This window comes from Engystomops pustulosus, chromosome 1, assembly GCF_040894005.1.
Source record: "Engystomops pustulosus chromosome 1, aEngPut4.maternal, whole genome shotgun sequence".
NCBI lineage: Eukaryota > Metazoa > Chordata > Amphibia > Anura > Leptodactylidae > Engystomops > Engystomops pustulosus.
The window spans coordinates 15,684,225-15,709,691 of record NC_092411.1 but is presented as its reverse complement, the minus strand read 5'-3'; the positions used below and the strand labels follow the sequence as shown (position 1 = coordinate 15,709,691).

Genomic DNA, 25,467 nt, shown 5'->3' with positions numbered 1-25,467 from the left:
TGACTTAGGATATTGTGGACTTGATTTAGCATCTTGGATCTCAGCAAAAAAAAATTTAAAAAAATTCCTTCCTTAGAGATGGCTTTCGGAAGTTTGGACAAGATCTGTAGCCCCAGGCACATTACAGCCCCTCTCTCTCTCCTCTTGCACTTTTCATTTGTTAGAATTTTTTTTTTTTTTTTTTTGCATGTGTGACTCAGGGAAGGTGCGTATCCACCAGACACGTCGAGTAAGAGAAAACCAATTAGAATCTAAATATTAGAGCAAAAAAAAAAAAAAAAAGAATTTCCCCCCTTTTGCAGATTTTGTGACTTGTTTCCTCTGTGTTCATTATTACATGGTAGTTTTACGCAGGTGCCAGTGGATGGTTACATAGTGTCACTGTCATTGATGAGATAGTCAAGGTTTGACATTTCCGATGATTATTATTACTATTTTCTACAAATTTTGTCGAAATTGAAAAAAAAAAAAAAAAACGACGAAATCGGTAACGATAGTCGTTTGAGAAAAAAAAAAAACATATTCTAATATTTTTTTTGGAAATTTTTTTTGGGGGAAATGAATTTCAAATATCACTGATGGTTTTTTTGCATTGACGTCTGTGAAGCTATGAAGTTCGACTCAACTTCTTCTGCTCTGTCTGTTTTCAGATGTTTTCCCCTCCTGTCAGCAGTGGGAAAAATGGACCAACGTCTTTGGCAAGTGGACATTTTACCGGGCCAAGTATGTAAAAAAAAAAAAAACCTGTTTTTTATTTTTTTTGTATCCTGTGCTTTTCACTGCTGTTTGACAGTTTGATTACTTTTTTTTTTTTTTTTTGGGTTCGTGTTTTGGGATTTGCATTGTGATTGGCCGTGATGCCAAGGTGGTGTGACATTTCCTTTTAATTTATAATGTTTTTTTTTGTAATTTTTTTTTTTTTATTTCTGATTTTTTTTTTCTCGAATTCTGGATTGTATGTAAATTTGGTTACTTTTTTGCTGTTTTTTTATTATTATTTTTATTTTATTTTTTTTTTGCTTTTTACTAGGAAGTTGTTTTTGGTGGATATTGAGATGAGTTAGGAGAAGAGATCAGTGATCGGAGGTTGTGTTAGAGAATTTGGCTGTGTCGTGCACAGATTGGCATCCAGTGCCAGAGGTACCTAAATAGTTGGCTGGAATCTATATGACACACCAGGCTCTGGGCACAGGCTATAAAACATATAACATTTCTTTGTTTCCAAAAATACATATTCCAGCCCCCCCCCCCAACCCCCTTTTTGTCAAAGGATTTTGGATGGAATACACAAAAGATCTGACTCCCTCCTTTCCCCCCTTACAAATCTAACAGCTGCAATGTTTTAAAGTGACTGGCACTCGCACATCGCCTGTAGATAGTCGTAGAGGAGCGTCATAATTCCAAATCATGGGATTGAATGTCATCAACTCTTTACTGCAAATGAACAGTGGAAATATTACTCGCTACATGAACTTTCATACCCATTTCCACTTTGGAAACTTAATAGCAAAGCCCTTGCAGGGACGTTTCACGTAGAATATTGCGGAATGCACCCCCCCTCCCAGCTTTCTCAGGACGCAGGGTGCATGGAATATTACTTCAAATATATAGCGAGTTTTGGGAATTTGTTTTTCATACCTATTATTTGTAGTATTATAGTTACTTGTATCACGACTCAATGTAAATTTCATGTTTACCCAAGGAAAGGAGCTCAACTTGCTTTGGAATCAGTAATGGAGGAGATTGGATTTTTTTGGAAATGTTATCTATTATTTTTGCAAATTGGGGATAAATGTACAAAGATAGGTAGGAAGTTAGGTACATAGGACAGACACATTGATTGGTAGATAGGTAAATAGATGGATTTGAGTTAAGATACTTAGATACAAGGGTAGTATTTAAGATAGGAGCTAGATATATTCATATAATGATGCAGATATATACTCAATAGATACAAGATAGAGATGATAGATAGATAGATAGATAGATAGATAGATAGATAGATAGATATGAGATAGATAGATAGATAGATAGATATGAGATGGATAGATATGAGATAGATAGATAGATAGATAGATAGGAGATAGATATATAGATAGATAGATAGATAAATAGGGGGGGAGAGGAGACTATAATGGCCATAGCCGCTCAATATATCACTGCCTGACATAGGCTAAGAGACATGTGATACCATGGATTAGTATAACCCCCAAACCCTATGTCCCACTTCATCCTGTCCCCCACAATCCCATATCTTTTAAATGCTTTTGCAATTCCAACTTGTGTTTGGTCCTGCCAGTAAAGCTTATTTGAAATTGAAATTTGATATGAGATAGATAGATAGATAGATAGATATGAGATAGATAGATATGAGATAGATAGATAGATAGATATGAGATAGATAGATAGATATGAGATAGATAGATAGATAAATAGATATGAGATAGATAGATAGATTTGAGTTAGGATACTTAGATACAATGATAGAATTATAGATAGGGGATAGATAAATCGATAAATAGATGAAGAGATATAACCAATAGATACAAGATAGATAAAAAGATATGAGACAGCAGGTAGATAGATTTGCGTTAAAATAGATACTTAGACACAAGGATAGAATTATAGATAGATTGATAAGTAGAAGCAGATATATAATCAATAGATACAAGATAGATAGATAGGAGATAGATAGATACATTGATAGATAAATAGATAGATTTGAGATAGATTTAAGTTAAGATAGATACTTAGATACAAGGATAGAATTATAGATAGATTGATAAATAGATGCAGATATATGACCAATAGATATGAAATAGATAGATATCATATAGTAAAGAAGTTTCTTAGTTAGGCCTCTGGCTTATTGCCAGGCCTATGATAGTGACTGTAGACATTAGCATGGATCAGTTTTGGGTAAAGGACTATGTGCCGGTAGTACATGAGACTTTCTGCCGCCTTGGCTGCCGGATAGACTGCGACGCATCTGTCTCCATACACAGCACATGGATGCCGGTTGTGGTCTGGAGTCTGACATGTGGATCTGGTGGATGTCTTAGGTGGCCATTACCTGCGTGTGATTGCGGGGAGCTGATAGTATCCGTCCTCACCCCCTGCCTTATTACCGGACAGGTGGAGCGTCGTACTATTGTACGACTTATTCAGCTGCAGAAGTGTGAAAGATTGGGCAGGAGCAGATGTCAGTTTTATGTCATGCCTTCAAGCTACTAAGTCCTTTGGGTATTTAATTTTTTTTTTGTGTTTTAGGAATAATTTTGTAGTCGGAAAAAAAATAACAAATTTGGGGTTGGAAAAAAAAAATATTGCAACAAAAGGCTCGTCAGTTAGAGATTTCGCAGTGCGCAGTTATATTTCACATTTGCCCTTCCTGGCTCGTCGTCTGGTGCAGACTTTGGGTTTTTTTGAGAATTTTTGTAGAGTTCGGCTCCTACCTCATTGCACCTAGAGCCTGGCTTGGGCTGTCCACCCTCGGCCTCTCTCCGATCCGGGCCAACATCTACTTAAGGGCTAGAGTCTGCAGGAGAGCTTGGATGTAACTTGAGTCCTAGTCCTCACATTCCCATGGAACATTTTTTCACATGAAAGCCTTTTTTTTTCAGCCCAGTAAAGAAACAGCAGTTTGTGTTTGATGTTTGCAGGTGTTCAGCACAATCCGGCCTCGCCGAGGAATTATTTCACCTAAAAAAAAAAATTCTTCCCCTCCTGCCTGCAAAACACATATGTTGTTGATATAAACTCTTAAAGGTCTACAACCTCTGGAACTATTGTCATATTTTTTTTTTTTAATTCTTTGTCTCTTTAATGTGTCCGAAAAAAATTAATAATAAAATATTTCACATTTTATTTGGACTTTTTTGTGTCTTTTTGTGGATTTTTTTTTTGTTCAGTCGGAGAAAAATAAAGAAAAATCATGGCATAAAATATAAATTAATTCTTGATCTTGATGGTTAAGCCATTGAGTCTTATGAGGGGGTAGTGGATGAAAATAAAATTAAAAAAAAAAAACATATATAAAAATTTATTTCGATGTATTTTTAGATTTTGTTAGGTATCCATTTATACACCTAATTTAGGTGGCAATATTTTTGGCTTAAAAAATACTAAATATGTTTGCTGTCATAAGGGGCCCTTAGTTATATATTTTTTTATTTTACACAGATAAATGGGAATTTCCTAAAATTTCATTATACTGAATATTTTTTTTATTTTTGGAATTTTTAGGAAATTCCCATGTATCTGTGTAAAATAAAAAAAACTGATATGTCCATTTTCTAAAATAATTCATCTCAACATTTTCATCCATCTCTGCCTCTATATCGTCAGCATTACGTCCACAAAGTGCACTGAGTAACTTCTGCACGTCTCGTCTGAGCTTGTCCGGTATTTACGCCTCCCATATCGCAGCTTCTATAGAATAGGAAGAGATATAGAATCTTCTCCTTGTGTTTAGCAGGTGCTATAGAAAATATTCAGCTTCGTTAAAATAGAAAGTAGTTGACGTGAACTGATGGTTTCATGATGAATCTGTTTGGTTGTTATTTCGATGCAATGTTTATATTGTATTGATTCTATTAGTCGTGTGGCAGGTTGAGTTTTCCGTTTCTCGAATCCTTCACTCTGGATAAATTGACTTCTCGATGTGGGTATGGGCCAATGGTTCTGCATTATTTTTGAACATATCGTTCTCCATCTATCTTATCTATAAAGCTGTTATTGAAAACCTACCCATTGGCGAACCGCCAAGGCCAAATGGTCTACCGGCAGTCCTGTGTAAGGGCATAGAATACATGTTGTGATGACATGATGAGCGTTCTCAACTTCCTACTTCATATAACTGTCTCGATAGAGCAACATCTGTGCTTCGTCCAATATATTGAACAGTTTTCCAAACTGGGACAGTTTAGCAAAGACTACAAAAAGTCCAAAGACTACAAAAGTTCTCAAAATTTGTGCCAACTGCTGTAGATAAGTAGACTGCCGTCAAGAGCCTGGTCCATGAAAATGATAAAGAATTATTAAACAAAGCCCCAATCTGTGCTTCAAGAAATGAATTGAGTTTTGGCAAATGTTTGTGATGTCCAAAAAAATGTCCCCAACATAGTGATTGAACCAATAGAAGGGTTCCAGTAATGACCTCTGTGAGACAGCAGGGGTTAAACTGATCCCAGACTGGGGGAAGGAGAAGGGGGTTGTATTTCCAATGTACTGGTATTACTGGGATATCCCCCATAGTACTCTGATCAAAAGTGATCTTGCATAACTCCCTACCCCACCTTGGCCGAAGGATGTTTAGACGACTCTCGACGAGCAGATGTGATAAAAGCTCAATGGGGAAGGAGTGAATCACTGCCATCCATGGCTTCTTTTCATCTCCTTTAGATGAAAGCTCCGATACATGCAACACAACAAGTACATCTGGAAAAACGGAGCTGTATCAAGATAGAAAAAAAAACAAAGAAAAACATCAGCTCGGAATGTGTTCCATTTATCTGTTACGAAGGCTGATATCTATTGCGTCTTGATTGGAGAACCAGGATGGCCCTGGTGATGGTGATGCCATATACTGCCCTTATATACTGCCCTTATATACTGCCCTTATAAGAGTACCAAGAAAAAGAGCATATAAATATTTCTAGAAATAGAAATGATGGATAATGGACACTTCTTGTGTTCAAAATTCAAAAACTACAGTGTAGTTTAATAAAAGATTAGATGTCTCTGAACTGATTTTTATCACAAATTAGGGTTGTCTGATAAAAAGTTCAGTAAAATGTCTAAAGAAAAAAAAAGTATGTGTTCTAAACACTGGATTGGGGGTTTATTTATTCCCTAGACTTTTGGGAGGAGTCAGAAAAACTCTTTAAATAAGGTTTTTTTAGTGTTTTTGTTTTTTTCACCATGCCTATACATTAAGTTTCTAAGTGTGGCAGATAAGAAGATGCATCAGACACTCTCTAGCGTTAGACAGGAAGAATCCATAAGACCTTGGACAAGGCTCTTCTACTCCCGTTGACATGACATGGTCAGCTCTTCGAGGCTTTAATGATATCATATACCATTAACGTAAACATCACGTGATTTCCTAAATTCACACCAGTTTTCTCTCAATCTAAGAGATTTGAGTTGGAGGTTGCAGATCAGGGCTCAAAAATATAAAGGTGGGCAAAATGTTCTTGCAAATGAAGAACAATCAGGCCTTTGCTGTGTAGACAGCTCACCATGAAAGGTTGGCATAGCTGGATAGGTCTTAAAATGCTATAAAATGATTAATGATGTGATACCTGACCCTTAGTTTTCCAATGTTCCCCGAGTCCTCAACTTGTTTTCTTGCTACTGTGGTGAAGTGTGTAAATAGTCATGTGACCACTGCATCCAATCACTGGTCAGTGCTGCCGATACATAAGATAGAGGCACAGATTGGCTACAGTCATCACATGTCCAAATTGACTCGTTAGGAAGAACGTAGATGGGTTGTGGTCCTCGGAAGCATCTGAGCTTGAGTAGCTGGAAATCAGATTGAAAGTTTTAACAATGTTACTTAAGCGTTGCTATGGCAAATCTTACTACCAAGGTCTCACTCTTCTTATCCGTCCTGTTTTGTTACACAGCTGTGAGTGTTAACCCTTCCTGCCCTTTCCCTGGCTGTAGTATGCTATGAGCATATTTTTAAAAATCAATCTGAAAGTGAAGCAGTTAATCCTCCCTTCTCAGAGCTGTTTGACCAAACAGAGGGAATTTAGATGGGATATATAGACACTGTAATATGAATATTCATCTCTATGGGAGGGAGGGGCTTGATTTTTTTTTTTACAGACTAAAAATTTGTTAATGAAGTATATTACAAAAATGCCCCCCTCCCCCCCCACACCATAAAAAAATTATCTCAAATGATGATTATACTTTAAATTTCAGTTATTAGCAGTTCCCAACTCAGGGGGAAGGGGGGGGGGGCGATTACAGCTTATGGCGAAGATGTTTTTTGGTCAGCTACTTCAGGTGAACGATAGAGGTGCGGAATGATCAGATTAGAGATGTTAGGGTTTGAAAACTGCAGATGTTGAGAGGTGAAAGGAAATTTTTTGAATGTATAATAATTAGGAATTGGGGTGCAGTTACAAGGTTTGGGGAAGGCCTATTTTTTAAACCCCTATTTTGGTCCACAAACGTACTATTTTGAGACTAGAATGGGGTCATATGATTGGTTACTTTGCATATATTGTCACACGGTCGGAATCAACCACCTTTTCCATCACTAGGTGAAACAGAAAAAATGTAACCCATCAGACAGAAACTCCTGGGGCGTGCTTCCTGAGATGTTATATTTGGATTTAACAGTAAAACTGAGTAATAGTGTGTGGTTTTATGTGTTTGGGTTTCTTTTTGCATGTGTAGATTCATTTTTGTGTTGTAGAATGGAGAGATGTCTTGTGATTCCCTTTGAGGAGTTTTTGACCGTTCCGTGGAAAACAAAATCCTCAAATTTTCAACTGGTGATTAAAGTGAAATTAGTAATATTGGTGGTTAAATTTTTTAATCTGGTCACAAAATATGTGTGGCTTTGGTATAAATATGCAGTTTGTTCCCAAATCACAATGTTTGATATTTTAAGATGTGTTTTAAAAAAGTCTAAGATCAAAATCCATCATCACTTACTTATAGATCCAGGCACCAAGACTATGGTCATCTTCTTATATTTGTTATCAACGACCTTCTTTCTTCTAAAATCAACTTTTATAATTATGCCAATGAGACACAAGGGCTCTGGGGGTGTTACCATAGGTCCTTCATGCTGAAGCTTCACAGGCTGTTACATTGTATCCCCTTCTGCTCCCTCAGCAATCCCCTCCTTCTGCCTGCCATAATCTCACACAGTGGGAGAAGGAAAGTGCTTTTTGCACAGCCAGTGAAGCACCAGCATGGAGGAGCTCTGATGATACCCCCCCACTATGCTAATTTTAAAAGTTGATTTTAGAAGGAAGGGGGCCATGGATAACAAATATAAGAAGATACCACAATCACGGTGCCTGGATCTATGGGTAAGTGTCCCTCGTTTATCATGATGGATTGTGATGCCCGATTAAAAAAAAAATTAAATCTTTAAAATTACATATTGCTTGGAAAAAAAGGTGCATCTGGAAATCTTATAAACTGGGTTATACATTGTTGGTTATACTTGTGGATGGATTTGCAGGTTGGTAGACCCCTTTTAATGTTGTTGATTCTGCAAGTTGAATTAGTTTGGAATTGGTTTGCTTGGGCTGTACCTACACTACTTGTACAGAGGTGGTCACGGAGATGGTTTTTGTGCACCCACTTACCTGTAAGACGTTTTAGTGCACTCATCTGCATTTGCCCCAAGGTGGTGGTAATGGGCATCAGATTATTTCACTTTAATCTTCTACTTCAGAGATCGGTGGTCATTATCAGTTTCTTGGCTGACTCTGGGGTCAATGTTTAGGTAGTAAACAGTGGTATTTGGTCTTTCCATTGACTTTGGGATGGAAAGCCATCGCTCCTTGACCCTCATAGGGCCTCAAGCTCAGAGAGTTAGGGCAGGTTTATTGGTTGACCTATCTCTTTTAGGAGTGGGCCAAAATTGCAATTAAAAGGTTGAAAAATCGGGGTAGCAAAGTAGACGTGCTACACAGATGTCACGGTTAAAAATTATAAAGAATTTATTGGGGCAACACCAGGCAGACGCCTTCATCAGGTCAAGGACAGCAACAGGTAGGGCTGGGTTTCTCTGCCTGTTTTTACAACAATTGCAATTTTGTACCACTGAGTTTTATCCCAGGTCAGGGCCAGGGGCTGCAACCTTTGGACACCTTCTTTTATTAACAACATTTTTTTACACCCCAGAAAGGGACGAACTTCCAAAACTTTTTAAATGAACTGTCTACTATTTAAGAGACTTCTCCGACCTATGCAAACTTTGTTTTTGAGAAAAAATTATATTGGCTAATCTCAACTTTTTTTTAATGTAATTTTTACTGGTAAATAAGAAGCTATGGTCCCGTCATTGGTGATCTGGGAATCAACCATCAAAATCTATTATGATAAACCAGGGACACTTACTCATAGATCCAGGCACCGTGACTAGATCTGCCTTATACAGGCAGTCCCCCCCATTTCATACAAGATAGGTTCCGAAGGTTTGTTTTTAAGTTGAATTTGTATGTAAGTCGAAACTGTATATTTTGTAATTGTAGTTGGAGGCAAATATTTTTTTTGCCCCAGTGACAATTGGAGTTTCAAAATTTTTTGCTGTAATGGGACCAAGGATTATCAATAAAGCTTCATTACAGACACCTTACAGCTGATCATTGCAGTCTGGGACTATAGTAACATCCAGAGAGCTTCACCAGAGGTCACAGTGGGCAGAGGGGTCTGTCTGTAACTAGGGGTCGCTTGTAAGTCGAGTGTCCTTAAGTAGGGGACCGCCTGTATTTGTTATCCATATCCTCCTATCTTCTATACTAGGAGTGGGCCAAGTTGTAGACCACACTTGGGTGAGAGAGCACGATCTCAGGCTTCCAAAACTTTTTAAATGAATTGTCTACAATTTTAGAGACTGCTCCGGCCTACGTGGACTTGTTTTTGAGAAAAAATTATATTGGCAAATCTGAAATCTCAACATATTTTGATGTAATTTCTACTGGTAAATATAATTTTTTGTGTTCTTACTTACAAATTACCTAAATATTTTTTTTTGCTCTCAGAGTGAAGACTTTTTCTCTCCACCCATAATATATTTTTCATTTTTTTTCTCTCCGTTTGCCGTCTAATTTTCAGGCCGAGATTGGAAAAAGCTGCGCTAAATGGCTAATCAAATTATGCCAGTGTAATTCGCTTTATCAGTCATAAAGTTTGCTTTGCACTTGCTGTTTAAATAGTGCTCCTCGCATGATTACATTGTAAATGCATTTTTAGAAATCTGGAATATGAATGTATTAAGGCAGACGCTTCTTCACCGTCATGCCGTTCTGGCTCATCCTGGTACCAGGGGGACTTGATTTAGTAACTCTGGCCAAGGACTTTGCATAATGGAGACAATTATTAACATTATTAAGCACGTTGTTTTTTTTTTTTTGGTGGTAATTTTTTGGCTTTGCTAGAACTGAGGTTGAGTACAATATAGATAAATCTACTACATCAAGGATTTATTTCAAGATTTTTTTCAAAAATTAATCTTGAGATTGAATTTAACCCAAGCTCCAAAATCGGTTACAATCTGCAATTTTTTTTTAAAATTTTTTTGTTTTTGTTGATGTTCTCTTCTTAGTTTGTAACTAGTGATGAGCGGACCTGAACCCGCCATGTTCGGTTCCGTGCCAAACATCGCAGGTCAGTCAGAATTTCCGTTTTATCTCACCGCCACCCACCATTTTGATTGCAACCATTTTTGATGAGAATCAACGCTCCCCAGCATTGGCTTTGCCAGCTGCATTTAAAGAGTTAACACCCAACACTGATCATGGGTATTACTTTTGGGGGTTCGGATTCAGTAACGGAACAGAAATTAAGATTCAGGTCTGTCCGAACTTGGCCAACACCGAACTTCAACGGGTCTGCTCATCCCCACCTGTAACTATATTTTTGAAAAAAAACAAAAAAAAGTAAAACTAATTGGAGATTGTCCTTTAACAACAAAATGTGTTCATATAACCTAATGGGGCAAATGTAAGTCATAGTATAGGGTTTTAGCATGGGTTTTACCCTCTTTGAGCCATTATCTAAGTCGCTTCTGCTCTGGTGGGACCCTGGATCCTACGGGCATCCCTAAGTTGCTCTTCTAAATCTAAAGTTTCCAGAGCTATAAACCTTGCATATTGGGGGCCAATACATATTTTTTTATTGGGCCCATAGTCTTTAAGTTATGTTTCTAGGCATGTTGGAAGATTATTCGGCAGAGAATAACGAGGAACTCAGTAGAGGTGGCTGAAATTATTGAACTTTTTGTGTTGGCAGTCTATGGTTACCTCTGTCTAAATAAAGTTCCGAGTCCCCACCTCTCATGAGCTAAAATACCATCAGTTTGCAGAAGATAACGGCCTCATGCAGAAAAACGTGTGCTACATCCGGGCCGGGACCCAGGGCAAAGCACATGACTGTGTAGAGAAGGGGGAAGCGGGTGAGTTCTCACCCCTTCCTTTTCCAAAGGAGTCCAGGCAGATATAGGACGTGATGTATCATTTGCAACACAGCCACACTGGTCGGTCAGGGTGTGTTGTGGCTCGGTGTGCTCAAAGTGACCCGGTCCAACTTGTGTAGTCAGATCAGGGCCCACAATACGGGCTTGTGCGTGAGGCCTTTGGCTAGTTTTAAGAAACTATCAAGTGACCTGTTCTGTGCAAAGGGTAAGACATACTATATGGAGACAGTATGGAAACAGTATCCAGCCCCCTTGGAACCAATTTAGCTCCTGAAGGGGGGATGAGACATTATAAATTGATCTAATATTGTATTATGTTACCTACTGTACACAAATCGTCTTCATCCACATTGGTCTCTATCCAGCACTCCAATCTGGACAATGCCAAGAACATATAACGTTCACACTTCTCTGTAACTGAATGGCTCGTACTGATATTTTTTATATTTTTAGCTTTTTCAATTGAACTATTGTGTAATGTAATAGTCTGTATGTAATAGAGTGAAGGCACAATGTGGGATCGCCATCAATGCAACTTCAAGAGAAGTTGTTGGGTGTTAATTATCGATGAGTCATTCATGGAATCCAAAAATAGCACAATCTTATCGGATATATGATAAGGTTTAAATGAAGGACATACGGTAATCGAGAATGATGGACCCAACTTTATGTAGGCAGGAGGAGATCTATGCATGGCACAACATATGCAATTGCCTGGGCTCCCGAAGAAGACGGGACCCCACATTTCTGTTCTCAGGATGTCAATACAGTAATGACGAAGACGGGAGCGATAGACTCCTAGATCTGGCAGACCCAGGAATGCCAAGTCCACCCCTATAGAGATCCACCACAACCTTGTATGTATATTTTACAATGGAGATTATGGAGGAGATGGATCAGGACTTTTCATAATATCATAGTTTATACGGTTGAAAATAGACACATGTCCATCAAGTTCAACCAAGGAAGGGAAGGAATTGGATGAGGAAGGGATTTAGGGGAAACAATTCTATATAACATAACCATCAATGTTATTTAGGTGTAAAAAGGCATCTAGACCCTTCTTGAAGCTCTCTGCTGTCCCTGCTGTGACCAGCGCCTGAGCTCGGCTATTCCACAGATTGATAGTTCTCATAGTAAAAAAGCCCTGTCACCTCTGGGGATTAAACCTTGATTTCTCCAGATGGAGACAGTGTTATGCCCGTTTTTTGGTATACAAGCTCTGAAATCATCAGATTTCAATAATTTCAAGTGGGGAGGAGCGGAGGGGTGTGATGGGGGCGTGCCGAGGGGGCGGAGGCAGTTGTTCCTGTCCCACACCTGCACACTCCATATAGCCTGGTTCCGGTTCCCAGGCACCTGTACAGCAAGCAAAACCAGCGCAGCTTCCGATGAAGGGGCGGGGCATTGTGCGCCGACGTTTAATAAGTGTCCCCTATTGTATCCATTCTTAATCTTTAATTGTACAAGAAGTTACCATTGCCATTTTCTTACAGTTATGACTAGAGCCCCTGAAAATGTTGATAATGTCCAGATTTTTGCTTTTAAACTTTGTGATGTTCAAAAATATACAAAATTGTTGACATCTTTGAACTGACTCAAAGTATATAAGATATATAGGCTAAAACTAAACATACGCTCCATCAGTCGGCAAAATTAACTTTTAGAAAAACTTTAAGAAAAAGGTGTAAGCAAAATTTGCCTTAAATATCGTTACATTGATATTGTCTCATGACGACATCTCCATGTTATTTACGTCTTCAAAATTAATTTTTGACATTTTAATAAATTTTTTTGTGCTATGTTTTTCTAATGTATAGTAAAGGTTTATCCTTTACATCAAAGATGTCCCCTTATTTACATGACTCCAAGGTGTATGGGAAAGAATCATTCCTTGTGTCCTACAAGCCCCAATATGAGTCATACAAGATTCCAGGAATGTGATAATCCTTATATCCAGGTGCGGCTCTCCTTACTGTCACTGCGGGTATATACGGTATTATACAACACATGAGTCATACGCAGAGAATAGGGGAAGTTTTATACAGGCGGTCCTCTACTTAAGAACACCTGACTTACATACAACCCATAGTTACAAACAGACCTCTGGATGTTGGCAATTTACTGTACTTTATCCCCGGGCTACAATAATCAGCTATAATAGTTATCACAGGTGTCTGCAATGAAGCTTTACTGTTAATCCTGGTTCTAATGACAATCCAATATTTTTAAAATCCAATTGTCACAGAGACCAAAAAAAATTTGGCTGGGGGTTACAATGATAAAGTATACAGTTCCGACTTACATACAAATTCAACTTAAGAACAAACCTACAGACCCTATCTTGTATGTAACCCGGGGACTGCCTGTATTATGTGAAGTGACGTAACAACCAGTGTGTTATCTATCCATCTGTCTATTATCATTTTACTTATCTTTTGCTCCATCCATCATTTTTAAATATTTTTGATCTGCTGTTGTTTTACTAATTACGTTGGAAAAGCATTGGATTGTGGTCCCTGCTTTCTTTTTTTCTTTCCTTCTTTCTTTCTTTTTTCTGTCTTTTTTTTTTCTTTCTGTCTTTCTTTTGGTACCTCATATCTATTTACTATCTATCTATCTCATATCTATCTATCTATCTATCTATCTATCTATCTATCTATCTCATATCTATCTATCTATCTATCTATCTCATATCTATCTATCTATCTATCTATCTATCTATCTCATATCTATCTATTTATCATCTCATATCTATCTATCTATCTATCTATCTATCTATCTATCTATCTATCTATCTATCTATCTATCTATCATCTCATATCTATCTATCATCTCATATCTATCTATCTATCTATCATCTCATATCTATCTATCTATCTATCTATCTATCTATCTATCTATCTCATATCTATCTATCTATCTATCTATCTATCTCATATCTATCTATCTATCTATCTATCTCATATCTATCTATCTATCTATTTATCTATCTATCTATCTATCTATCTATCTCATATCTATCTATCTATCTATCTATCATCTCATATCTATCTATCTATCTATCTATCTATCTATCTATCTCATATCTATCTATCTATCTCATATCTATCTATCTATCTATCTATCTATCTATCTCATATCTATCTATCTATCTATCTATCTATCATCTCATATCTATCTATATATCTATCTATCTATCTATCTATCTATCTATCTATCTATCTATATTAAATCTACCTATTATCAGGGGCTGATAAGCACCATGGGCCTTGGTCTGCATGAATATTACAGACCCTACAAGTCTGGAATCAAGTCCTACGTCTGGTACTAGAATCAGCTTCTTGGGGAATGGAGAATGCGCCCCTTCTGCCTGATTTCAATCTGCGGTTACAGGACCTTTGGAGGACCTTCAAAGGTCCTGAAATGGCTCTTGTGTACATGTGTAATGAGAGCAGGAACAGATATAGGAGAACTTCATGGGTGAAGGTCCTTCTCAGTATAACATTTGGTGGGTGGTTTGGGTGGCCATGGGCCCCCTAGAAGGCTTGGACCCCGGGCTACCACCCAAACCGCCTTTTTATAACCCACTCCTGCCTACTTATCTATGGTATATTTAGCATTCATCCATATTCCTTATCATAAAACAGAAGACTTGATGTCAGATTCATTTCAGTATTGGCATAAATCTTGTACTTTTTATGTTTGCATATATTTCGTTAGACCTCGTCAGTGATAGAGATGTTTTCTTACGGGGCTGCGCTCGGGATGTGTTGCATTTTGTTTGCTGCAACAAAGAATGTTTATCCTCCCTTAAGTTATATGTTATGTCAGCTGCAAAAATTGGAAAGCTAACAAACACCTTCTGGGTTTTTTTTTTATTATGGCGTCTCCTTCTTGTATCCGTACGCGGAGCGAGTGACTGACAACAGGGGAACTAGCACTCGGGGCTATAATCAGCGCGTAATATAAGACAACGGCAAAACAATCACAAAAACTCCGGCCGTTATTATACATTTTTCATGTTTCTGCATTATGTTTTATCACCCTCAGCAGATGACACGATAAAAGTGCGGTGATGTCACGGAACGGGAGGCGTTTGTCATACAAATGAAGCGCGCCGCCACTTATTGTCACAGATCGGGGATAGCTGTAACATTGACGAAATCCCCCAAAATTCTGAGTTGGAAAAATGAGGGTTTATAATTAAAAAATTTGGTCCAATCATTAAAGATGAGAAGCAGAACTTACTGTTATGTGTGTACATGCATCATGTGACCACGATCAGAATCCATAATGGTAAACTAGGGGCTCATTTACTAAGGGTCCGAACGCCGCACTTTCATCCAGTTTCCCGAATATTTCTGTTTTTGCGCCGCATTGCCCCGGGTTTTTGGCACACGCTACCGGATTGTGGCGCCTCGGCGTTGGCTTGCATGCGACATAAATCGGGTGCGTGGCCTTCGGACAACCCAACAGATTCGGAAAAACCGCGGAATTTTAAAAAACAAATTGTGTCGCAAGATCAAGCACTCACATGCACCAGGAAGAAGAAGGTGAACTCCGGCGGACCTCGGCGCAGCAGCGACACATGCAGGAACTCGGGCGCATGATCTTAGTGAATAGCGCCAGACCCGAATCCTCATCGGACAACGTACCACGGGATCGAGACGGGACCGGGTAAGTAAATCTGCCCCTATATGTGTTATCTAAGGCCTAATTCCTTCTAAAATCTACTTTTTAAAATTATACTAATGAGCCTAAAGGCCTCTGGGAGGATGACACCAGAGCCCCTCTGTGCTCTAGTTTCAAAGGCAGTTATACTGTCTCCCACACCTGCTCCCTCAGCACTCCTTCCTCCATCTGCCTGATGCTATCTCACACAGTGGGAGGAAAAAGTGTTGCTGCACAGTGTAACAGTCTGTGAAGCTACAACACGGAGCAGCTCTGGCAGTACCCCCAGGAGCCCTTAAGGCTCATTAGCATAATTTTAAATGTTAATATTAGAACCAAGGAGGTCATGGATTACAAATATAAGAAGAAGTCTCAGTGCCTGGATCTATGAGTAATGTCCCTGGTTTATCAGGGTAGATTTGATGGTAGATTTCATTTAAAGAGGACCTCTCTTAATAAAAACATGTATTCCCCTTTAAATTTATAACTTCACACTCTTCCTTCTTAAACATAAGGAGTAAATTGTCAGCTGGGTGTTCCTTATTGGAGGCGTGGCTCTATGCAGTTTGGCAACGACCAATCAGGTCAGCCTGTGTAGTGATACGCAACCCAACTGTTATGTCCCAGTTACTGAATGATTTCTAGGAGGCATAATGAGGAATGATGCAGGGCAGATTTTGGAGATAAGATGCTCCTGGGGTAAGGTGGAAGGCAGATTTCTCTTCATATAGCCAATGTTGCTCTCAATCCCCTCCTTCCTGAGGGAGTGGTTAATGATGTAGCAGATCTGAGCAACACACAACCACTGTCTGTCTCTCACTTGCTCCCCTACCCACCAAAAATCCCTCTCTTCAGCAAGTCACATGTCTCTCTCTCTCTCTCATGGCACGGTATAGCATTTCCTACCCTTGATAATAAGTAAACAGAGCTGTATTTGTCTGTAGTTGAAGATTGACCGTTCTAGTTACATTCAGCAGCATGACCTGTCAATCAGGAACACGTAGGCAGGGCAATGCAAATGCATTTAAAATGAAATATGCAGGACTCCATCAATATTATTGGACTCAAGTAGAAAAACTGCTTTTTTTTAACATTGCACCCACGGAGAGAACCATTTAGGGATAAGGGCGATACTTTTTATTCATAGTTTTTAATTAAGCATTTATTTGGGGAGGGTTAATTTTAATGGTTGGTTCCTTTTATGCTACAAACCACATAAAATTTACTAAAAAGTCATATTAGTACACTAGACCAGTCGTTGTTATCTTGACTACGATCACACCCCTCCCCCCATTCACCGTTGTCAGGTTGTCAGATCTCTCTCCCACTCATTTCCCACCTGTTTAATGCATTAGAGCCTATGAATGGGCGTCCAGCGATTTTGGCAGGACTCTCCTGGATGCTTTTATTTATAATGTGTAACTATAATAATCCCGGTGACTAAGAATTTCCCATGCTCCCCTGCACATGAATTTTTTTTTTTCCCCTCTTACAACAGATGTTTTATCAGCATGAATGCATACAGTACATCTATAGTGAATACAAACACAATCTTTCTCTACAAGGGGACAATTTAGTGGGAAAATGCGGCTCTTGAAAAAACCAGATCCCTCCTAGAGAGACTCGGCCTCGCTGGCAGTCCATTAATTTCTTCAAATTAAATATTATCTTTGAATATTTAAAGGTTAAATGTACACTGATAATGGATTCAGACAGCCATTAAGCCGTAATTGCTCCTTAATGCTGTTAATAACAGACGTTTTCATGTAACTCACTAAAAATTGACAGAAAGCACATTGGATTTCCTCTATTTTTTCCTCATTAAGACGACGATTTGTTTAAGTTAAATCGTTCCTTGCAAAGTGAACGTAACGCGGTGCGAGAGAGAGAGATGGCTCGTCCATAATGCATGGACACAGATTGTTAAAGGACGTCTTATATTGGACGGGAAAATATAACTACTATAATACTGCCCCTATGTACAAGAATATAACTACTATAATACTGCCCCCTATGTACAAGAATATAACTACTATAATACTGCCCCCTATGTACAAGAATATAACTACTATAATACTGCCCCCTATGTACAGGAATATAACTACTATAATACTGTTCCCTATGTACAGGAATATAACTACTATAATACTGTTCCCTATGTACAGGAATATAACTACTATAATACTGCCCCCTATGTACAAGAATATAACCACTATAATACTGCCCCCTATGTACAAGAATATAACTACTATAATACTGCCCCCTATGTACAGGAATATAACTACTATAATACTGCCTCCTATGTACAAGAATATAATTACTATAATACTGCCCCCTATGTACAAGAATATAACTACTATAATACTGCCCCCTATGTACAAGAATATAACTGCTATAATACTGCCTCCTATGTACAAGTATATAACTACTATAATACTGCCCCCTATGTACAGGAATATAACTACTATAATACTGCCCCCTATGTACAGGAATATAACTACTATAATACTGCCCCCTATGTACAGGAATATAACTGCTATAATACTGCCGCCTATGTACAAGAATATAACTGCTATAATACTGCCCCCTATGTACAAGAATATAACTGCTATAATACTGCCCCTTATGTACAGGAATATAACTACTATAATACTGCCCCCTATGTACAAGAATATAACTGCTATAATACTGCCCCCTATGTACAAGAATATAACTGCTATAATACTGCCCCCTATGTACAAGAATATAACTGCTATAATACTGCCCCCTATGTACAGGAATATAACTACTATAATACTGCCCCCTATGTACAGGAATATAACTACTATAATACTGCCCCCTATGTACAGGAATATAACTACTATAATACTGCCCCCTATGTAAAAGAATATAACTACTATAATACTGCCCCCTATGTACAAGAATATAACTACTATAATACTGCCCACTATGTACAAGAATATAACTACTAGAATACTGCCCCCTATGTACAAGAATATAACTACTATAATACTGCCCCCTATGTACAAGAATATAACTACTATAATACTGCCCCCTATGTGCAGGAATATAACTACTATAATACTGCCCCCTATGTACAAGAATATAACTGCTATAATACTGCCCCCAATGTACAAGAATATAACTGCTATAATACTGCCCCCTATGTACAAGAATATAACTACTATAATACTGCCCCCTAAGTACAAGAATATAACTACTATAATACTGCCCCCTATGTACAGGAATATAACTACTATAATGCTGCCCCTTATGTGCAGGAATATAACTACTATAATACTGCCCCCTATGTACAGGAATATAACTACTATAATACTGCCCCCTATGTACAGGAATATAACTACTATAATACTGCCCCTATGTAAAAGAATATAACTACTATAATACTGCCCCCTATGTACAAGAATATAACTACTATAATACTGCCCACTATGTACAAGAATATAACTACTATAATACTGCCGCCTATGTACAAGAATATAACTACTATAATACTGCCCCCTATGTGCAGGAATATAACTTCTATAATACTGCCCCCTATGTACAAGAATATAACTGCTATAATACTGCCCCCTAAGTACAAGAATATAACTACTATAATACTGCCCCCTATGTACAGGAATATAACTACTATAATACTGCCCCTTATGTGCAGGAATATAACTACTATAATACTGCCCCCTATGTACAAGAATATAACTACTATAATACTGCCCCCTATGTACAGGAATATAACTGCTATAATACTGCCCCCTATGTACAAGAATATAACTACTATAATACTGCCCCCTATGTGCAGGAATATAACTACTATAATACTGCCCCCTATGTACAAGAATATAACTGCTATAATACTGCCCCCTATGTACAAGAATATAACTACTATAATACTGCCCCTATGTACAAGTATATAACTACTATAACACTGCCCCCTATGTACAAGAATATAACTACTATAATACTGCCCCCTATGTACAGGAATATAACTACTATAACACTGCCCTCTATGTACAAGAATATAACTACTATAACACTGCCCCCTATGTACAAGAATATAACTACTATAATACTGCTGCTATGTACAAGAATATAACTATTATAATACTGCCCCTATGTACAAGAATATAACTACTATAATACTGCCCCCTATGTACAGGAATATAACTACTATAATACTGCCCCCTATGTACAAGAATATAACTACTATAATACTGCCCCCTATGTACAAGAATATAACTGCTATAATACTGCCTCCTATGTACAAGTATATAACTACTATAATACTGCCCCCTATGTACAGGAATATAACTACTATAATACTGCCCCCTAAGTACAAGAATATAACTACTATAATACTGCCCCCTATGTACAAGAATATAACTAGTATAATACTGCCCCCTATGTACAAGAATATAACTAGTATAATACTGCCCCTATGTACAAGTATATAACTACTATAACACTGCCCCCTATGTACAAGAATATAACTACTATAATACTGCCCCCTATGTACAGGAATATAACTACTATAATACTGCCCTCTATGTACAAGAATATAACTACTATAACACTGCCCCCTATGTACAAGAATATAACTAATATAATACTGCCCCCTATGTACAAGAATATAACTACTATAATACTGCCCCCTATGTACAAGAATATAACTACTATAATACTGCCTCCTATGTACAAGAATATAACTACTAGAATACTGCCCCCTATGTACAAGAATATAACTACTATAATACTGCCGCCTATGTACAAGAATATAACTACTATAATACTGCCCCCTATGTGCAGGAATATAACTACTATAATACTGCCCCCTATGTACAGGAATATAACTACTATAATACTGCCCCCTATGTACAAGAATATAACTACTATAATACTGCCCCCTATGTACAAGAATATAACTACTATAATACTGCCCCCTATGTACAAGAATATAACTATTATAATACTGCCCCTATGTACAAGAATATAACTACTATAATACTGCCCCCTATGTACAGGAATATAACTACTATAATACTGCCCCCTATGTACAGGAATATAACTACTATAATACTGCCCCCTATGTACAAGAATATAACTACTATAATACTGCCCCCTATGTACAAGAATATAACTACTATAATACTGCCCCCTATGTACAAGAATATAACTACTATAATACTGCCCCCTATGTACAGGAATATAACTACTATAATACTGCCACCTATGTACAAGAATATAACTACTATAATACTGCCCCCTATGTACAGAAATATAACTACTATAATACTGCCCCCTATGTACAGGAATATAACTACTATAATACTGCTCCCTATGTACAAGAATATAACTACTATAATACTGCCCCCTATGTACAGGAATATAACTACTGTAATACTGCCCCCTATGTACAAGAATATAACTACTATAATACTGCTCCCTATGTACAGGAATATAACTACTGTAATACTGCCCCCTATGTACAAGAATATAACTACTATAATACTGCTCCCTATGTACAAGAATATAACTACTATAATACTGCCCCCTATGTACAGGAATATAACTACTATAATACTGCCCCCTATGTACAGGAATATAACTACTATAATACTGCCCCCTATGTACAGGAATATAACTACTATAATACTGCCCCCTATGTACAGGAATATAACTACTATAATACTGCCCCCTATGTACAGGAATATAACTACTATAATACTGCCCCCTATGTACAAGAATATAACTACTATAATACTGCCCCCTATGTACAAGGATATAACTACTATAATACTGCCCCCTATGTACAGGAATATAACTACTATAATACTGCCCCCTATGTACAGGAATATAACTACTATAATACTGCCCCCTATGTACAGGAATATAACTACTATAATACTGCCCCCTATGTACAGGAATATAACTACTATAATACTGCACCTATGTACAGGAATATAACTACTATAATACTGCCCCCTATGTACAGGAATATAACTACTATAATACTGCCCCCTATGTACAGGAATATAACTACTATAATACTGCCTCCTAGGAACAAGTGTATAGATTACAGTCAATTTGAGATCAAAGGAAACTGGGAGAGACATAATAATGGTAAGTTTGTTATGTAATATAAGTTCTTTCATGAAACTACAAATCTGTTCCTAACTAAGCCATTATAGTGAAATTATCGCTGACAGACTGTGGTGGATTTCTCCGGCAATTTCCTAGCACTTTTTTTCCCGCGTGCAGCTATGTAATCATATGAATGTAGATTCTTTTCAGAAGACAAATGGAAAGACAGCTAAAAATTAAGAAATGAAAATTATAATGTGCATTTCTTCAAATTACAGAGATGGCTCTAACAAGCTTTTTTTAGTGTTTTAAATGTTAGGACAAAAAAAAACTGTACTCAACTTTTTTTTTCTCTTTTTTTGGGAGAAAATAGTAGAATAAAGATGTATCTTTATTTGTAAGTGAAACCATATAATTTGGAGGTCAGGTAAGGTGTTTTTGATTTGTCTGCGTGGGAATAATTGTTCAAAAACCCATATTTTCCTTATTTTGCAGAGTCTATTAATGGTTTGGGGAATAACTGCAACAACAAAATAGAAAATACATTAAAAAAAACAAAAGTAATGAATTAAATTAAAAAATTGTCATATAAAATAATCAAACTGACGAAGAGCCAAAACGCGTTGTAAAGAAAATTAACACTTATTTCCCTCATTTTGAAGGTTCTATTAATGGTTTGAGAAATAACTGCAACAACCAAATAAAAAATACAGGAAAAAACTATAGTAATTAATGAAATACCAAAAATAGTCAAATTTAAAAAATCGACGACGAGCCGAAACGCGTTGTCAAGAAAATGAACACTTGTTTCCCTCATTTTGAAGGTTTCTATTAATTGTTTGAGAAATATCTGCAACAACAAAATATAAAATACAGGAAAAAAATATAAAGTTATAAATGAAATTCCAAAATAGTTAAATTACAAAAATAAACTACGAGCCGAAACGCTTTTAACAGCGGCTTTTAACAGGGGCTTTTAAAATACAGACTGGTACCTGGGGACGCAGAGTCTTCTTACAGTTTTTTTGTGGTTACAAATTTAAGAAATCTAACAAAAATAAATTTATAAATTATCACATTCTAAAAATCCATAATAATCAGTAAAAAAAGTGTGAATTTTTAATGTATTTTTTACATGGTTTTCACTTTGTCTTTCTTGTCGTGTCTATATCGAATCAGGTTCTACTGTTCAATATAAAAAACGAGTACACAAAATGGCTACAGATTTTAAAAATCGATGTGTAATACCTCCTTCTTCCTTGGGTGGCGCTGTGGGGTCATTGAACACATATTACAGACTGGAACAAATCAGATTACATTGACTCAAAAAATAAACTTACAAAGCAAAAATGTGTGATTTTTGGAAAGCTGCCCCTTCCTTTTAATGACAGGATCAAGGAATTTTTGGATGGCTCTAGGCTGGGTTCCTTTTTTTTTAGGGATTTTTGCTGTCCTTTTCCTTATGTTGTGTTACTTCTTGTGTGGTTTTTGTTTGCTTTTGGAGTGTTTTCTCTAATTCCAAGAATATTTTTCAAGAATGCCTCATCCCTTGGATTACCCCTGATGCTTGTATGGAATAAGGTCCATTGGGCCACTTGGGTATCAAGGCCGTTAAATACACCTATAATTTTACCCAGAATTCAGACATGAACGTCTTTTCTTTGTTGATTGTGTTCTTCATTCCCTGGTTATCTTCCTGTATGTACATTTTATTCCTAACTTTTCTTAAAGGGCTTCTCCAGTCGTAGCAAAGTAGGCCCTATCCACAGAGCTGATGGGTCAGAGTCTCAGTGATGGGACCTCCTGGATCTCGAGAACAGGAGGCCATTGACCCCAGTTTGGGCTCTACATGAAGAGAGCAGCCGGTCTTGAATGTTCAAGCTGCTCTGTTCATTTCTAAGGAACTGATGACCATTTCTAAGTATGGCGCTCGGCTAGCTATGTCTTAGTCTAACTTGCTATGAATGGAGAACCCCTTTAAAGGTCTTGTCTGAGAGTTCCAAAGAATTAGTCGTATGGCTGGGGCGGGCTTTTAAAAAAAAATAAACATGTACTCACCTCCTCCGTCAGTCCTGATGTCGCGGTTCATCTGATCCGCGCACCTGTTTTTTTTTTTAAATTTAGTGGTGGTTTGGGTGCTCCTGGGCCCCCTAGAAAAATTGGCCCCGGGCTACTGCCTAAACCGCCCATATGATAATCCACTACTTCCTATAACTGTCCAGAATACTGTATATAATAATAATATATATTAAATGGAAATGTTGATAAATGATAATTTTTTGGACTCGAGTATATTGAATATATCAGGAAAGTCGTATGTTAATCCCTTGATAGCAACATTTAAAGTTATTACGGAAGTCATATATCTTTATTTTTCTTCTTTTTTTTCTTTTTTTTTTTTTGGTGCATTGCAATTTTTGTGACTTTTTGGGGACTTATTGAAATGTGCACTGTAGTACTCCGGACATTAGTTTATCATTAGTAAGAGACATTTATGTTCCATTCCAAATGTCGCAAATGACATTTATCTTTTCAAATTGTCTAAAATTTGCTACATTTTTTGGTGCAAAAAAACTCCAGACGAAACCATAAAGGAAAACTTAGAAAATGGAAAGAAGTGACTTGAGACATTTGTGCAACATTTTTGAGACATTTGTAACAAATGTCACAAAAAGAGATCTAAAAAGAAAATAACCCATTTAACACAAGGAAAAATTAAGATCGATGAATTAAAAAAGAAGCAGACGGAAGAAAAAAAATAGGCAAAAAACAGCCAGAATTTTAAAGGGAAGCTGTAATTAGTTGCCATGGGCTTCTAGGACAATTTTTACTATTAGACAGCTTGATTAATCTCCCCTTATAGGTCTACCTTTAGTTGTTATGGTTCTCGTAGCATTGCTGAATTTATCACCAAGACAGTAGGCCAGATGGATCAGGGCTTGTACACCTAAAATCTGGCATACAGGCCCTGAAATAGGTGCAATTCCTGGTCAAAGGGGCGTGGCCGGAGGCGGGGTTGTCTGACTTGGAGCTATGGCACAATTCAAGGCCTGGCTGGACCTGGAGTAGAACTACCCCCCTGGAACAGAACAGAACCTCTCATTTGATTTATCGGGGGGGGGGGGGATATCACATTGGAGCTCATTTACAAAGGGCCCGTTGGACACATTTTCGTTGGGTTTCCTGACGATTTCCATTTTGCACCGAATTGCTCCGGGATTTTGGTGCATGCAATCGGATTTTGCTGCATCGGCGCCATCTTGCACGCGACAGAAATCGGGGTGCGGGCCGTCGGACAACTCAGACAACATGTGGGATTTAACATTTAGAATTGTGTCCCTAATCATAGTCACAAATTTGTCGAAATTTGTCAAATTTTGAGGTTTTTCAGGATCAGAATAACATGAGTGTATCTTTACAAAAAGTTTCTACCAGAAACAACATGGTAGTGATAGACAATGGTCTATACGTTGGTCCTTGTTGGCCGTGGTACCCAATCCGTGGTTCTGATATAATCT

General features: G+C 37.5%; 1 protein-coding gene and 1 long non-coding RNA gene across 12 annotated transcripts in view; one reads left to right on the top strand and one right to left on the bottom strand.

Moving 5' to 3' along the window:
* The window catches only part of LOC140117323 (transcription factor 4), a 366,241-nt gene that overhangs the window by 1,408 nt on the left and 339,366 nt on the right, over window positions 1–25,467 (top strand). For 10 of the 11 annotated variants that reach the window (XM_072133987.1, XM_072133920.1, XM_072133958.1 and 7 more), the window contains exon 2: window positions 651–723. In XM_072133987.1, the coding sequence (XP_071990088.1) occupies window positions 651–723 (73 nt within the window). Of the gene's footprint in view, window positions 1–345; window positions 405–650; window positions 724–25,467 lie in introns of those variants that run through there. The other variant, XM_072133995.1, reaches the window with a different exon arrangement.
* The window catches only part of LOC140117365 (uncharacterized), a 136,003-nt gene that overhangs the window by 33,635 nt on the left and 76,901 nt on the right, over window positions 1–25,467 (bottom strand). The window lies entirely within an intron of this gene.